This window comes from Arvicola amphibius, chromosome 11, assembly GCF_903992535.2.
Source record: "Arvicola amphibius chromosome 11, mArvAmp1.2, whole genome shotgun sequence".
Lineage (NCBI taxonomy): Eukaryota > Metazoa > Chordata > Mammalia > Rodentia > Cricetidae > Arvicola > Arvicola amphibius.
The window spans coordinates 117016288-117034849 of NC_052057.2; the positions used below are offsets into that span (position 1 = coordinate 117016288).

The 18562-nt window shown below is 42.8% G+C and overlaps 1 protein-coding gene across 2 annotated transcripts in view; it reads right to left on the minus strand.

Annotated features, from left to right (window-relative positions):
• Asph (aspartate beta-hydroxylase) overlaps positions 1-18562 on the minus strand; it is a 163450-nt gene that overhangs the window by 119249 nt on the left and 25639 nt on the right. Inside the window, exons 2-4 of one of the 2 annotated variants that reach the window (XM_038347168.2) lie at positions 14265-14414; positions 12137-12205; positions 2-43 (exon numbers count right to left, since the gene is read on the minus strand). In XM_038347168.2, coding sequence (XP_038203096.1) covers positions 2-43; positions 12137-12205; positions 14265-14414 — 261 coding nt within the window. The remainder of the gene's footprint in view (position 1; positions 44-12136; positions 12206-14264; positions 14415-18562) is intronic. The other variant, XM_038347167.2, reaches the window with a different exon arrangement.

Sequence of the window (18562 nt, forward strand, 5' to 3'; positions counted from 1 at the left end):
CCTTTAGCCTTAGTTTTCCGCTTGGCTAACCCACCAGGTCCTTCTGTTGGTATTTATAAGATAAGAAGTTATGAAGACAAAATGCTGAAGAAATTTGAATTCAGTACTTATAAATTAATTTAAACTGATGTTTCTATGAAACGAATTACTTAACCTTACCACTCAAAAGGCAACCATCAGTCACAGACAGAGTCTTAAGAGGAAGGCTAACTGACCTCTGGACCAGTTAGCATAGGAACTTAAGGTCAAGTCTCTCTGGCTCTGCACTGCCAAGGCTCGCTCTGCAGGCCACAGATGATCTGTGTAGAGCACTGGGGTCCTCCTTTCCCTATGGCATCACCACTGCTAACCACAACAGCTATTCTGGTAGAACTTTCATCTTTGAACAAGCATTGCTTTTCTCTGTCTCTTAAAACTGAATGTTTTCAAGTTACACAGGCAAAGGTGAGTCAGGTGAACTTGTTACTCTAAAAACGCTGCAACTGCTTTCTACTCTCGCTCTGGGAAAATCCAGTTCTGATTACGGTTTCTTTCTACCCAACACCAACACTATACGCCTTCAGCATAGCCTTTTCTAGAAGGATGTGCTTCCATTTCAGAACACCCCTTCTCTATTTCCCACTCACATAAATATTATTTCTATGCACATGTTGGCAAGCTTTCTAAAGTGGCATTCTAAGCTGCCAGTCCATTTCTTGGGTGTATCAGGTAGGAGACACAGTTCTGACCATGGGAGGGGGGAAGAGTTTATAAATGATTGATTACCCAACAGCTAACTCTGGGAAGTATCAAATAGAAGCCTCTAAACCATGAGGTTTACCCATTCTAAAAACTACAGTACCCATTCTGTTTCCCCAAACTGCAACCAGAACTCCACTTCTGGAATGAGGTGTTCCTATCTTGGTTTTGTTGTTCACATCTCTCCATTCTTAACCTCTCCCCACCTCTCTCTCTCTACTTGTAGTCAACTGTGTCCATCAAACAAGATAAGCCCATCTGAGAATGGTCACTTGTTACAGCTGAAATGTTATACCCATCATTCTGGAAAGGGAAAGTCTGAAAATATCATGGTATTGGCTTCATTCAAAAGAAAAAGGAGGGAGAGAAGGGAGGGAAGGTGGGAGGGATGCGGGGGAGCAGTGATTAGTTAACTGCTCTCTGACTGTATCTGTCACTCCCAGGTGACCTGAGTAACAGCATCAGAGAACAGTTAATTTCCAAAGGCAGAACTTGATTCTTTTAAAGAGGATCATTAACAGTGTAGCATTGTAACAAATATGGCCAGCGAGCACTGCCTAAGAATTTTAGTTGATTCAGAATGAAGTACTAAACCTACTTCTGAAACACCAACTTATACACACGTGAGAACTTTCTAATGTCTAACGGGAATGAGAATATAGCATCTGGGGTCTAGTACTGTGTGTGCCCTCTTCCGGTGCTGCACTGTTTCCATGGTAGCACAGACTCCGGCTAAAATGTGAGGGAGGGGGGCAATCAGACAATCTACTCCCCATACCCATTCACTGGAGCCCAAATGAGCTACACAGATGAAATGCCAGAGTTCCATCTTCATCGCCAACAATCCAGAATGCTGGATTAGCATCAGGGCAGAAAAACCATAAGAAAAAGCACGGCACTTCAAACTTTAGATTTGGTGAAAGACCTCAAGGTGAAAGAAACCATCAAAACACAACAACATACATTGCAACTTTTCCTAAGTTACACCACACACACACACACACACACACACAGTGACTTTGAAGGTTTTTTTTTTTTTAATGAAAAGATTAGGACAACTATCATACTTGGTTTCTATATGAAATGTTGGTTCCTGTCACCTGAGCCTCTTCAGGCTGATTTTCCCGGAAGGGACAATGGCACTGAGAAAGGCGACACCTAGACCCAGCTTGTCCAGGAGGATTTCCCCTGAGGAATCAGGAAAAGTGACTCAACAGGCAGTTCTTGAGATTAGAAGGAAATGAGGGACAGTTGGAAGTGTTTGTCTAAACCTGTGTGCTCTGAAGATGGAGGTGTAAGGGCGAGTGGCTTTGAAGAAAAAAACAGTTGGGCTACTGGGTGAAGAAGGGTGGGGAGATGGCTGGGGTAGACTAAGGAAAACAGCATACAACAGAACGTCAGAAGGAGAAGCAATGCTTGGAAGACATCCTAGGACAGGAATAAATATTAATGGTGGGGGTCAGTGGAGCCAAAGCCAGGGTCCACCAGAAAAAAAAAAAAAAAAAAAAAAAAAAAAAAAAAAAAAAAAAAAAAAAAAAAAAAAAAAAACCAGAAAAGAAATCCCATTTACAAAGGAGCACAGCGACCATGGGAGGGGGGAAAGCTTGGAGGATGCTTACAGCTCTACTAAAGGAGATCGAGGTGAGCAACAAACCCTAGGCCAACAGAGTTCCAGGACAGTGACTGGTACTGTCTCAGGCTTCTGTGAAAGCACAGCAGCGTGAAACAGCAACAATCACACCTTCACTTTCTTCTCTCTTTCCTACCAAGGTAGTGCTCCCAGGAACAGAGAGCTCTGTTAAACAAGACCATTTACTACAGTGTAAATAGTTTCCCAGCACTGCTGAGAAAACTCTATCAGAGCAGAAAAGAAAACCTCTTGCTACTAGCAAACCACCTGGATGTAAGTTTAGGCCGTCTAGATGGGCACATTAAGAGAACGTAAACAACAACAAAAGAGGTCCACATTCCCCTCCCCCATTCCCCCACTCCATCATCAGTCTTTGCCCTCCATTGCTTATGATTGTTGGTAACACCGCTAATGACTGGGAATTCTTGAACAGAAGTTTGAAAAGATAGTCTTGGAGTCTTCACTTAGAGAGAACGGTCTAATTTGCCCTCTTTTGGCAAATGCTACAGAGGCATTGCTACGAGGACATCAGAATGTAATGTCCACTACGACATACAAATGTGTGAACGATGAAGTCAGTTGGATCCCTGGTTTTAACACATGCAGAACACGGGACATAAGAAGATTGGCTCCTATTAAGACTTCCAAGGAGTCCCTTCAGGCTACAGATACCTGTCCTTCCTCCTGAGGTCACTGGATCGCTCCCATTGTCCCCGAAGAGATCACTAGGGGTCTCAGTTTCTCACCTTCCACCTTCCGACACTGGAACACGAGACCCATTCCCAACTCAGACTACACAAAAGCAGCATTTCAAGGTGTGATCCAATGGGTCAGTCCATATGACTGCCCCACTTGGTGAGATGCATGCAGAGACTCTGCATCCGCTTCCTTCTTAAGGACACTACTGAGGAAATCTGCCAGTGAGGAAAGCTGTAAACTCCACAGCTCGGCAAGACAGAGAAAGAGGCAAGAGAAGACACAGAGCTAAATGGCGGATGGGGAATGAAAGCAGACTCAAGCACATTAGAGAGAGAGGAGAGGGCCACCCGAGGACCTGTGGAACACAGCCCATCCACTGAGTAAATTTCAAAACGCCACTTCTCTTGGGGGGAGAATGTACCAAATAGGGGTAGTATAAGAAAAACTTTCATTAGTTCTTGCTAATTCCTAATGAAGGAAAAGAACCTTCCGTGTTTTTAGTTATACAATAGAAACACCCGAGGCTCGTCCATGCTAGTCACAGGAATGACATCAGCAATGAAGCATCAAATAGAGCCGAAGACCCATCTGCGAGGCTCAAGTTGTCCTCAATCTAGCGAGGGTATGACAGGTTTACCTCAGCAAGTATCAGAAAAATATGCCGTGCTGGTCCTATCAAGCAATGTATGAACACAGTCACCGAATTCCTTGTTTAGTGTTCCAATTTACATCTTCATTAAAGAAAATTCCACAGTCCACACCACAGACAGCTTGTTTTACATTTTACAGAGCCAGCACAGTCTTAAGGCTGCGAATACCAATCCCCGGGAGACACTGCCCAGCAATGAGACAAGCAGCAGGGATGTGCCTGTATCTGCTCGCACGGTTCTCCAAAGCTGCCAATATTAAGAGAGATAAAGAAACACAGCAGTCGGAATAACTAGAAGACACGTAAGCCAACCAGGGGTCGAGCACAGAAAAGTCTTTCTTACATGTCGGGGAAGGTCTGTGCGAGGCAGGGGCAATGTGTAGAGAGACTCAAGCAGGACCAGCCAGCACTCCATCCCGTGCCGCACCGGATCCACGCAGGCAGCACACGGGCAGCCACACTTCCGCTTCCGAGTTAGTAAGGTCAGCGACTGAGAAATGCCCGTGCGGGAGGTGCGGGATCTTCACTCATCCCAGGGAGAAAACAGCGCCGAAAGTAGCCAAAGAATGGCACAGCATCTCCAGCTCCCCTCACCCACTCCCTGCTGTAACTGAACTGGAGACCAGTGCCTTTTCCACAGGAAAAGTGGCCGAGCACCTGAGCAGGAAGGACAGTCCCTTTTGGGGGAGCCAATGCTACATTGACCGCACAGGGCAAGACACTGTTTCAGGTGATCAGAACTGAAAAGGCAGAGTCAATACAATAATTTACATCTCTGTCACTAAATAAACGCTCAAATATGCAGAATGCAAAGTTGCCTTTCGAAGTCAGTCTGTAAGTTTGAGAAGACACGAACTAAGAAAGCTATCTTCATAAAAACATAATTACAAAATTAAACCTTAGAACACTCACAACTTAGATATATGTAATCAATAACACTTGAGAAGTTGAGTTTGCTTTAGACCACATTTTTGCCAATAACTTTATTCTTTATCATACGCACACATACACACGAAAGCCTTAGATACAAGTTGAAGGAAGTCACAGAAGCAAGGGGTTCATTGGCTGCCTGTATTTACCATCACGGAAGGCTTCTCAAATGGACTGAATAAGTTGTCAGGGCATAACCATGCCACACACTTGTTTTCCAATTGGGAAAATGGGCATAATTAATTTCTGTACATAGACTGTGCATTAGTATCATGAGAATGCAAAACCTGATGAGAAATTAATTACACACATCTTTAACACAGAAGCTGAATTATTTACTTCCGGCCCAAAACACCATCCATAGTTAGTAGTCACGACACAGGAGCAAAATTGCTTGGAAAACCATTTGTTGGCCATCTGAATCGGTGAATTTTATTAAGTGTAGGACCTAAGACTGCAAATTTTAAGCTAATAACCTTTGATTATTTTACAGTGTTCACATTTGAAGTGGATTAAGACAGGGGCTTGAGGAAGACTAAAATAACCGAGGAAGATTATTAAAGAACACTCATTTCCCTACTTTGCTGAGGGCTTAGTTGAAGTGCTTGTGTGCTTGAGTATCAAATGCTTCGGACCAAGGCCACACTAACAGTAAAATGTTCTGCTTGAACACAAGAGTGAGAAAACATAGTCTTAACCATTTAAGCTTTGGGAAATCCTGGTCCACGAGGGGGCACATGTCACCACATATAAAAGTAGATAAGGTTGGAGACAGCAAATCCTTGGGTCCTGATTTCAGGACCTGTGCTATAGCCAGCATTTCATAACCATGAAAGAATGTGGCCACATTATCCCCAGAGGGAATGAAAAGTAAATATAGAAAAACAAAGAATATTTGAAAACAATGCCTAAACTGTCTAAAACACCCGTGTATTCTAGCTTAAAATGCACGAGGATCCAAGGCTGAGCAAACTTGTAGAGACTCTTGAAGGGGACTAAGCATCCTGACAGTCCTTCAAAGAGCAGCAAGGATAAATCTCTCGGGGGCCATGGTAGGTCAGGTGTGGGAGAAGCCACAGGGGAAACTAATGAAACCCTTTTCAGCAATGGATCCAGATGCAGCTAATAACTGCTTCTGTATTAATGAAGCAACACTTTTTACAAACCAAGTCAAATCTATTGCTACATTCCTAATAGGAAAAAAAAACTCTTAAAAAATGAATGACCACTTTAATAAATTTAGTTTATGAATTTAAGTATTATATTATACCTAACCCTGAAATCAACAGCTAATAAGTTAACAAAAGAAAAAAAATGAAAAAAAGACTAATTCAGGATAGTTTTAATATGTACAACATTATGCAAAATGCTCATTCATACTTTCCCTCTTTTATAATATGCTTACGTAAAAATATTGCAAATTACCTTCTCTAGATGTATATTTAAAAATGAAATCTATAAGAAACTCTGATTTCAGAAATAGACACATTGAGACCTGTTAGTATCTAAATCCAGAAACTTCACTACCCTTAGGCAAAAACATGGGGTTATTTTCAAATGATATCAAAAGCACCATTAACACAGAACTTTAATAAGTTTGTAGGAACTTTTATCACAAGTCAATTAACCTGAACAAATTACAGATTAAAAGGTACCGGCTTCTCAGAGAGCAATCACTACACAGCAGGCCAGTTAAAGATCAACAAGAGAAGCATGGAACTTATTAGTCATGCCAAGAAGAGCTTTAGAATTGCTCCCTTTAGAGTTGTCATTGAGTGTTAGAAAGACAAAGCGTCAAGAGTTAAATACAACACAATTTCCAGTTGAGTTTAGTGAATACATAAGTTGAAACGAAATGATACAGAAACCAATTACACAACCAAGAACAAAATGATACAGAAACCAATTACACAACCGAGAACAACGTTTCCAGTGCACTTCGTGAACAGTCTAGGGTGAGGAATGCCACTTCTTTTCTAGGCGTGGAGGGAGCCAAGCGAGGGACTAGCTAAGTGGCTGCACTGGGCAGGAGCACACGGTTGACATGTATCACGAAGTCACAACTGCCCCGCCGCATGTTGAGCCCTGCATAAGCGAAGAGGGAGGAGGGGGCTGCTCCACTTTACAACCCCGGGTACTCGCGTCCCTGAACCAAAGTTACTGGTTATGCAAATCCAAAATGACACAGGTCTTTCCCTGAACCCCTTCGCTCTGCGACGTACCATCAACACCATCTGCTGCTCTGCTCTCCTCCTCCTCTTCTTCTTCTTCGTCTAGCATCTCAAAGGGAGTCATTACATCATAGAGAAAGGAGAGGAAACCATAAAACCAATCTGAACTCTCCTCCGCTAAAATATTAAGGACTTCCTCAAGAGAATCAATATTTTCATTACTGCCATCTTTGGTCAGGCCTACATAAGAATAAAGGGAGAAGGAAAGAGAAAACAGGGAGAGCAGTTAGGTGGAAAAAAAGTTTAGCTTAGGCAGAGCGATCTTAAAAGGGAGGTGCAATGCGGTCACAGATCTACAGAAAGGTAACATTGAAAATAAAGAAATCGATTGAGAAGCACGTCTCGAAAGCAAGTCTTCACCCACCCACCAACCCATGCTCCTCCCAGCTCATCGGCAGTTTGGCCTCTTTCCCACCAGAATCTGGGCGGGAAAACTGGCAACATGTGCCACCAAACTCTGCAGACAGTGTTAGGAAGAATGAACAGAAGTGACATCGGAGAGCAATCCTCCAACTTGCTCAGCGATGATCATCCGCCCTGGAGTAAACTGGGGATGCTCTGGGCAAGCAAGCCACCAGGATTACAGTCCACAGCGTCTCAGCTGGGCGCACAGACACTCAAATGTGGAGTTCATGTCGAACACCTAAATTGGTGAGTGGTGTAACACTCTTCCACCTGACTCATGGCTCTGTAAATCTGCTCAGAAGTTAAATCCAGCAGCTGATAATCCTCTCCTCCTACCTATACCAGCTACAGCAGAGACATCCCTAACTCCTCTTCCCCCTCGGCCATGAGAGCAAAGACTCTTGATGTCTGCAGTTTTCTAAGCCCTGCTGCCTGACAGGGCCCCCTGAGTAGAAGAAATCCAGATGTAAATCCTCGTGGTTTTCTCCAGTGGGGAAATGACGGGGAAAGAGCCTGGAGATAACAAATCCCTGCACAACACACTGAACAGCCCAGCAGTTTGGGGAAGAAAAGAAGATGGCAGATACAGCAGGAAGAGTATGAAACTCAGCATCTCGGAGCCTGTCCCCCTGTAACCAAAGCCTGCTCATCCAGGCTTTATAGCACACGGCTTCTCCGTATAGCACAACTACCACCTGGACGGACACACAAGAGACAGCAGAATGCTGGCTAGCTGCAGTCAGGAAGAGCCCAGTGAACATCTCTGCACTGCCAGCAGAAGAACTGGACCCTGGCAGTTTCCACGTGAGTGTGTGTGCGAGGGGGCGTGGGAGGGAAGGCTGACACAGTTGCAGTTGGTATTTAATGATTCTTTGACAAACTCCAGGCGTTTTTCGTTGAACTTAAGCCTTCAAATGCTATAATCAAAGATCCGTATTTCCACTAAGAACTGTGACAATGAGTCTTCTCCCCAACTTAAATCCTACCACTGTATATTCAGAGAACCCTTGTTTTCTTTGCTCTTCCCTTGAACTCTAAGTGTTTCACATTTTACTGCATCTCTGTGCTTCAGTATGGCAGGTGGAACCGAGCAACAAATATTTGGACAGTGACCCAAACAGCCTGGAGTTGTGTGTGCGGTGTATGTGCGTGTATGTTTGTGTGCATGCACACACTTCTGTGTGTGTACATGTGGTGGTCAGAAGTGTAAGTGTGCGCATATGTTTGTGTGCATGCACACACTTCTGTGTGTATATATGTGGTGGTCAGAAGTGTATGTGTGTGTGTATGTTTGTGTGCATGCACACACTTCTGTGTATATACATGTGGTGGTCAGAAGCTGATGCCAAGCATCTTCTTCATGCCCCGGTACTGAGCCCCGGAGGCCTTGAGATTCACCGTGATTTCACATTGGAGGTGGGAGTCTAGGCTGGTTCAGACCGACTCACCACAGGGTCTCCCACTAAACAAGAAGACCACTGATCTGGCTAGAGAAGCCAGACAGCCCCGAGGGATTTTCCTGTCTCCGTATCCCAATGAGGAATGTGCTTCTGCACCTGAAGGATCCAAACTCAGGCCCTCAGGTTTGTGTGTGAGGTTTCCCAACCAACTCATCAGCTACAGCTCTGCATCTGTAGTTCTTAGAATAGGAATACTGGTCTGGAGAAAAACGCTATTCTGGGCATGTAATTCCTCGGAACCTAAGGGTCATACCCCTCTCACCACACGCACACGCACACACACACACACACACACACACACACGGTGAGCACGCATTTCAGGCTAGATGAGCTCCATGGTCCTCACTAGGGCCTCCTATTTCTTTCCAGGCTGCACTTAGCACATGCACAGAAGCAGCTGGCTGCATCGCCTTAGCACTGCACCAGCCCTGATATGGTGCTAGCTGTAGGACGAAGGGGCCCGTGTGCACCCTTGGGTGAGGCTACTAGAGAAATTACTCTCCGCACTGAGTCCTGGGACTATTTCCTACTGATGGTATGTGAGAAACACACTCTTTTCCTTTGTTTTTTTAAGATTAAGATACAACTACATTATTTTTCCCTTCTCTGTCTTCCCTCCAAACCCTCCCATTGCTGCCCCGCCTCCTTGCTCTCTTTCAAATTCATTGCCTCTTTATAATTGTCGTTGCACACATATGTGCATGTAGATTTCATTAGCAAACTGAAACCCAAATCACCTGCATTTTAAACAACTTGACCTCAACAATGGGATATTCTATATCCAAGGGCAGGATCTGGACCTTTGCAAAGTGTGTCGGGAGACTTAGAATTAGCAAAATCAGTAACAGCTATTGGTCTTGATTTACTCACCTTTATATTAATAATTCATAGGGCAGGGAGGGGGCTTAAAATGTCAAAGGAAAGCAACATGTATGTTGACTTTCCACAAATTAGTATGGTTTAGATTTAGATTTCAAATGGCGGTGGGGGGTATGAAATCAATGCCAAGATGGTGGAAGTTTAACACATACATTTGTGTGCCCCTCTGTAATCCTGTCCCCCTCCCTTCCTCCCTAACCTTGGTTTCCTGCCTTAATCTAACTATACTCTTAGGGACCAAGGTACCACCCCGATAGGAAGGAAAGCAGGAGCTGACTTCTTAGCGGTGCATGCTCTCTAACTGCTCCCCCATCACACAGAGCATCACAACCCTGGACCGGGGTTTGTCTCTGCAGACACCTGCAAGTACCTGAGGCACAGCTGACTTCAGTTCTCTCGTGTGTGAGAAAAGAACCCACATCATCCAAACCAAGCAGAGCGAAAGTTGTTCTGGGCAGAGAATAACCACCTCGCACTGGGTGGTGACAGGTGACAACAGGCCTGGCAGCTCATCTTTATTAAAGTCAGAAGCTAAGTAGGAACGGAGACCTGTACATAGAACTGCTTCAGGAGGTGGTCCCCCACCCCGCCCCCAATCTACCTCCTGACAAACAAGCCTAATGAAAGGAACAAACAGAGCTGCTCACAGCATTTCTGTCGACCTGCAAACAGCTATTCTCAGAGTTAAAGTTAACTAACATCTTAAAGTGGGGAAAAAAAAAAAAAACCTCAAAACCTCAGAATATCTTAGAATCCAAACCAAGTTGATTTTCTACTTATAACTCCGTTATGGATTCTTCATTTTGGGCGGTGGTTAAGTACACAAAGAATAGCCAGTTTTGAAAGTGTAAAATCCCATGTGTAGCTACAGTTTCTATTCTCAATGACTATTCTAACTGTAAAGATGCTCACTGAGGAAGTATAGACTTTGGGAATATAATTTCAGTGTGTGTGTGTGTGTGTGTGTGTGTGCGCGCGCGCGCACGTGTGGTTATATGCAATTTTTTTTACTACAGTTTAAAATACAAAACACAATAAAGTTACCAATACTAAAAAAAGAAAATAATACAACAAGGTTCATATGGCATTAGCCTTTAAAAGCTTCATGATTCAGAAAGCATTTAAAATAGTATCTTGGACCAATGAGACCACTTATGGCAAGAAAATACCATCACCCTAACATATTACATTGTGCATGATTTATTTCTTTCCCATGCCTAAAACTAGTCATCTGAGAATTTAATGTATGTACTGAAACTCTGACTTAAATATAAAATGATGAAATTATGACAAGAAAGCCATTAAGTCAAGAGCTATCACGAAACCTGTAGAGTGGATGTACCACGGAAAGTAGCAAACGCTAACTCCGCTGTGCATGAAGCTCACACAGCAGGGCGGGCTGAGTGACAAGCTGCAGTATGGCTGACCGTAACTAAGACTTTCATGCTCAGAGTTGTTTTAGAAGGCAGTGGCGTCTGACTGTGCAAAGCTGCTTAGCTGCTACAGCATCTCTCTATTCAAGACCATAAACACACAGACCAGATATCTAGCAGGCTGTGAAGCTCAGTGCACAGGTAATAGCAGGCCACAGCTACCGTTTTGCTAAATGATTTTATATGAAGCTTTAGTAGATATAGTTTCATACTCAGAGAAAGGAAATGGGCTGCTTAAAACCAGAAATAACAGGCTACATTACACAAAATCTGCATATTCGAATCAGCACTATTCTTTCTATTAAGACACTATTTTAAAACAATGACAAAATACCAATCTTTATTTTAAGAAACACCTGGCTGGTAGTGTAATTACAGAGAGGAGCCCATGACTACCAAAAAAAGGAAACGTGATTAAAGACCATTAGTTCATGTTTTATTAATGTAAAATGTTATAGACAATAAGACAATAAAGACATTTACTGTCATGGTTTTAGTTAAAAAATGAGCTTCTGTCAGCCTTCCGAAATGTACATCTTCATCTGTGGCCCTATGACACTGAGCACGCTGCCCTGATCTGGCCTTATTATGACGGCTAAGCAGAGCTGGCCCTAATCTATCTGCATGGAGAAATTTACATCATAAAGTCAGAATAAATTATACGAAATGGTGCTTTTAAAAAATTGTTCCTCATTTGAAAGCACATGAGGGCATTATCTATGTCCCTGAACATCAAGTTCAAACTATGAAATGTTTAAATCTGAAAACACAAATGAAGTTCTCATTATTAAAAACTGGTGTGTAAGAACTAACTACATGCTCACTTACTTACCGAAGCGATTTGAAAAGTCAAAATGGAGGAGTGGTCATTAAGTATATCAACAAAATGAAATATATTAAGTTGAAAAATAACTTCCATAGAACATTTACAGTTGCTGCGGGCAATTGCCAGTTATAATAAGTTTATTGTTATACTTTACTACATGTAATTTAATAAATCTAACATTAAAGAATATTAAGGATATTCTTTTGACTTCAGTCTCTAAGCCTTCTAACGAAAAGGAAGAAAGGAATGTGCTTACCTAACAAAACTTTGGCATCACCCACATCAAAGTCTCCATCCCCGTCTGCGTCATAGACTCCTAGTTTTCCTATAGCAGGAGAGAAATGATGGACACAGGGCAAAGAGAAAACAGATTTAATAATGAACCATCTCTCACTCTTGCTAGACACCATCAGTGCTACTTTTCCCCCCTCCTTTTATTCCTGCAAAGCTGAACCATAAGAAACCCACAGGTGGATCACCTACAGATTCAAGAAATGTACGGCTAACGGATTTTAACATACAAGTGACAGGATATCTTCCCTAAAGCTTCGGGAATATTCTGATCCTATCACTTCACAATAATTTGATTATTCTCTTTAAAACATTTTACATAAAAATTGGCACATACATAAAAAAATCGACCCATCTCTAATAGTCGAACAATCACATAAAATATGATGTTTCTAAGATGTAAAGCATCACTTAACTATCAACAATGAATGCAACCTATGCTTCAAATAAAGATCAAATATAAACAAATCAACAGACAAATCAACAGAGAGCACAAATACTTTACACAGTAAAGGATTAATTGTTTGATCCTTAACAACAGATTACAACAAAAAAGCATGCATCAGCTTAAGGGGGTGGGGCTGTCCCGAAAGTAAAGTATATAAAACTGGAGGCTTCCTGAAATGAGAAGGGAAAAATGGGTGGTCACCCACTTAAAAGTGTCCTGGACACTGGACATCCATTACTTAAGGGAAAGGGGGGAAAGCTTAAAAGAGACGCAGTGAGAAGGGAGAACACTCAGCCTTGCTCAGCACTGATGTGCTCTGCCAACGCTTTCAGGCTATCTATAAAGCTTAGCATTTCAAATGCTACTACAGTCCATACCCTAAAAGAATATTCCAAAGTCAACACAGTTTATAATTGACTATTGGACAAAGCCTATGGGGAAAAACAATAGTCCACAGCAGTATTTTTAAAAAGCAAAACTATAGCATTCTTATGAAAAACAGCTGGCAATAACTACTGATTCCAGTTCTTTAATTCAAAGTACATTAAAAGATTATCTAGGGACAGACAGGAATTTTAATACAGAACAAAAATTCCCAGGACCGTGGCTCCAGTTTTGCTACACAAAAGTCTGCTCGGTACACACACAAGAAAACCGTAAGAATGTGGGATGAAGACATTATCCTTCTGCTAAGAAAATGAAAGTAACAGCCCGTTACTTTAATTTAATGTACTTTAATACCATTGTGAGAACAGAAAGGCACACCCTTCCTGAGAGCCTGCCAAGGGGAGCTGGTCCTGCGCTTACATTCCTGATGTAGATGTCCAACGTAACAGAATAAGGGTGAGGTCTTAGAGACGGATGCAGTACACTTAAAATGCATCTCCAGGAGCCTACCTTGAAGTACCTCTGATAAGTTATAACGGAAGTCCTTTGCTTTGGCTGCATGCATGCAAAAACACGAAGATGTTATTTATTATCAAAGGCACACACATTACCCAGCAACACAGCACTGTAAGTTAATGAAGTCATACTTTTTGCTTATGCCAAGCTAACATTCCTTTCATTGATTATCTCTTTGGACACACTTCCCTTAAGGTAGCAAGAGAGAAAGCCATCAGTGAGTAACAGATCATATGTGAGCATTCTGTGTTATTCACTATTCTCCTTGCCCCTAAGGAAGATGACGGGCACAAGGGGTGTCATGGCAGGGGGTGGGTCTTCAACACAACAGTAACAAATGTGTATTATTCTTACCGACCAGTCCATGTCCTTAACTGCATTATTAAAGAGGGAGGCCATACTTCATAATTGCCAAAAGGGAAAAACAGATGATGCTCATCAATGACTACTAGATAAGCAGAGTGTGGTACATATGTATAATCGAGAATTACTCTGAATCTTACACATATAATGATGCCAAGCATAGGCGGGGCAATTCAAAAGGCCATAGAAATCATCAAAATTAAGGCCACTACTCCTGGGCAGCCCTAGTAATGCACGCTTTTCTTCCACGTTATTAAGAATTCATGGAAAGCTACAGCCAGTAGCAATACCGGAGAGGTAATAACAAGCCGCGCAGAGTACCAAGGACTACCACTTCTCCTCTTGCAAACTCACTGGAGAGATGGAGCCTAATTCTTACCTAGAACTTCCTCATAGTCAACAAGGTCAAACCACACGACGGCCACGGACGTCCAGACGCCCAGCAGTGCAATGACCATGAACCAAGTGAAGAAGGAGCCGCCGGAAATCCCTCCTCTCCTGCCGTTCTTGTGTCCTCCGCGCTTCGCCTCTGTTTGGAGAAAGGAAAAGGTGAGGTGTGGCACAGGAGAAGAAAACACGTGGCTGAACACCGTCTTTCCCACTCATTTATTCTGACAGTAATTTAACAGATCACTTTAGAAACGGGTTTTACCTAAATTCTCAAAGCGCATTACACAAAATAATGACTCTGAACACAACAAACTTTCTACTCAAACTCAATTACCAGATTTAAATAATTTTAATTTTGAACAGAAGTAAACTCCTGGTGGGCTATTGTTTTTTTTTTCTTTTTAATATGATGGCAGAACACATACATTCCTTCCAAGCCCTTTGTCGAACAGTCCTCGTGGGAACACTTAAGTAGAAACGGTCACAGGTGCCCTGCCTGTGGTAAGCAGCAGACACTGGTATTGTCATAAACACAACTAAAACTTCAAGTTCTTGCCTTCCTGTAACAAGGAAAATACTGGCCCCGGTTTGCTATTTCTCACTATTTCCATGCATTATCCAAAAATTTAACTTTCCAACTAGCCATGGCCGTTCAGCTTTCATTTTAACACAACAGCCTAAGTCTTTAGCAAGTCTCATGGACACTGGGACAGACATTCTGTTCTGACTTCCACTCCTGTTGCTTTCTTTACTGCAAGGCTCGCTAGTCCCTTAACAGTTAGTTAATGCTGATCTTCACGGCGCCCTCTGGCTCTGCCAGCTCCTTCATGGGATGCTGCCTTTTCCTGGTGCTGGTGGGTGGCTACTTTCTTATGGAACAGTCTCTTGCCAACCCACAGTAAGGCACAGTCAACAATGCGGCTGACAGCCTCTGAAGTGCAGCACATGCCAACTCTCTTAATGAAATCAGAGATGCAGAAGGATCCTATTTCATATCCTATTTATAAAGTAGACCACCCTAACCTGTGTTAACTCCCACAGACGAAAGTAAATCCCTCCGGAATTATTCAATATTGCGGGAAGCTGAGTAAGGGGAGAAAGCACAGAAATGTAAATCACAGGCAAAAGATGCACTACAGCACAATTCCACCTCCTCCTTCAGGAGATCCAGCCGGGCGTGGGCGTGGGGAGGCAGGAAACGGGCCTGCCAACTGGCCCTAATGCAGGAAACAGTTCGGTAAACTTCTGCTCAACTGTCATTTATCATGTGTTGGTACGCTTTGCGTGCCTTACATTCTCCGAGAAATAGTCTTCTGATGGTCAAAGCAAACAGAATTCATGAAAGCCACTGCCAGGTATAAAAGTCCATACAGTGTTTAAAAAGTAAGCACTGTCTGCAAATTTATCTTTAGAAAGAGGATGTTATATTCCACAACTACAAGTAAATACACTTAATTACCTGATACCTCCAAATGCCATGCTGGAGAAAGAAACTTTTCTGCATGCTACCAGCACAGCACGGCACTACCTGGCATGGTGCTTTCTTCCCACCGCGCTGTCATGAGCATCACATGTGGCCCTCGTGACGACTTGCCTATCTTTCTGCAGAAGGTGTTTCTAGATGCTTTAGTAAGACATTGCTCATTCTGTGTGGCTGTTCCTCATGTGTCATGCTGTTCCCCCAGGCCCACGGGAGGCAGATCCCAGGACTGTTCCCCTATATATCCCAAATATCCCTACATGGGGCACCGCCTGCCTCAGATCCACTGAATTCTCAGGGAAGGAGTCATCATCTGGTACAGGAGAAAGAGGAAGGCATTCGTCCACATCAGCCTTGTGCATTGGGAAGAACTCAGAAAATGACCTGTGCAGTCCTAAGCTCTGTGTCTAATAGGGGCCAATCCCCATGACCCCCACCTCCATCAGCTTTCTCAGAACCTGCCTTCTGCCTCCACACACACTAGGAGAAGACATGAGTGGCTTCGGGCAGCCAAGTACCACCGATGCATTGCTCAGAACGTGTTAAAAAGATATTCTTTCTTTAGACTTATTTTATTTTGAGTATTTTGTGTGCACGTACACTGTTCATCCCCTGAGTGCTTGGTCCTTGCAAAAGTCAGAAGAGGGCATCAGATCCCCTAGAACTGGAGCTGTGGGCCACCATGTGGGTGCTGAAACCAAACCCAGGTCCTCTGGGAGAGGACATTTTATTGTTGGGAAACATGATTTCCTATATGTTTATATGTTGCGAGCAATCACACAAATCATTAAAATAATACAAAATAAGCTGTCCCTGGAATTTTCAAAATAAGGGGCAAGATGGCTAACTTCTGTGGACCACAGGGTACCACAAACTCCGTAGCAGTGTTTGGGATTGGCTCACTACTTTCATAAACATGAAGACATTTTCCCTATGCTATATGGGGAAAAAAAATCTTTCTTACTTTTTTTTAAAAAGGATTTATTTATTTATTATGTATACAGACATGTCAGAAGAGGGCATGTATGAATGAAGATTACAGATGGTTGTGAGCCACCATGTGGTTGCTGGGAATTGAACTCAGGACCTCTGGAAGGGCAGCCCGTGCTCCTAAACTCTGAGCCATCTCTCCAGCCCATCTTACTTTTATATAACATACAAATGCATACGTGCTGGAGAGATGGCTCCGTGATCGAGAATGTCTACTGCTCCTGGACTCAGTTCCCAGCACCCACATCAGTGGCTTACAACGTAACTCCAGCCCCAGAGGAATCCAATGTCCCTGGCCTCTATGCAAATCTGAACTCTTGTGCACATACCCATAATTAAAAACAAAATAAATCTTTTTAAAAAGTGAAATATATCTCAAATTAAACTTTCATTTAAAATGAATGATAAAATGACAACAAACTGAATCTTTGTCTTATCGGCTCTTGGACATGGCCATAATCACCATCTTTTCTATTGCTCCTTGTTAACTAAAATAGCAAACTGTTAAAAATACTTTATCCCTTTACAATGTCAAACAGTGTGATACCGTAGCATCATTAACCTCATTACTATTAATACTTGTTAGTTCCATAAAGGATAAAAGCACCAAGTCATAGTAGACTCTACGAGCACGTTACAGTCTTTCCTGTGAGTGTGCTCATGGAGAAAACTAAGCAGGGCCTAAGGACCCAGACGTCTCTTAGGAGCCCCTTTCTGGAACATGCCCCACGTGCCTGGCCTGTCCCTTTGTAAATGTGCTGTGCCTATTCCCCAGGGGCAAATCGGTTTTCCTGACTCAAGCCAAGGAAGTGTGGTATAGCAAACCCTTCCCAAGGGTGTTAAACTCCACAAACAAATTCAAATCCAGACATTATCACAAAGATATTCTGGGAGGATGTCCAGCATGTGATGCTATTTTCTTAGATCAAAATAAATCTAAGTCGGTCTTCCTCTTGTTTTATGGCTCCAGATCCAGAAACTGCAGTCACCGAGGAGGTTTCCTCGAGTTAAGGACATGGCAGCTCATCTTCTGAAATGAAAGTGAAGTAGCCTTCACTGTCTTCCATGCTGCCTCTCAAAAGGATGCCCGCATGAGAAAATGTTCCTGCACAGTGGGGATAGAACATTACCATGCGGGCATCAGTCCCAACAGTCAGAAGAAAAGACTGAACCACACGGGCTAGGGACAAAAGGCCACTGCACACTGGCTAGTGACTCACTTGCCATTAAGTAAACTACAAGTCATTCGTCGGTAACTGTTAGTGGGCATTATGCCGGGCATTCACCCTGGTACTAAACCGAGCATTTAAAGTCTTAAAACAACAGTTCCTTTTATGGAGTTTCTATATACCTACCCGATACATATGTTTTACACTAACAAAAAGACGATCTTTGCTTATAAGGAAAAAAAGATACACACAAAAAAGCAAATTCAACACATTAAGGAAATGAAAGTGTCAATTTAAGAAACAAAATTCTAGTGCCTTCTATTTTGTTTTTCATTTACCCTCTGCTTCACATGAAGTAGGTCAATTTCCATATAAGGTAAGGCTGCTCGAACCAAGCATGCTCACTTCAATATGAGACTTACATATCCCTTGTTTCTCATATTTCTATAAGAAATCTGAACACACAACTCTTTAGGTCCACTGTGACAGACATATCAGACTCTAGAAGCTTATTAAATGTGATTTGTGGTAGAAGAATATATTCAGAGTCTAAGTTAGGACAGCAAAACCTATTCAGGTTAAAGACAGATTACTCCATTAAAACCCAGCCACTGGGAAAAGCCAACTGCTTCAGAAATTCAGGAGAGA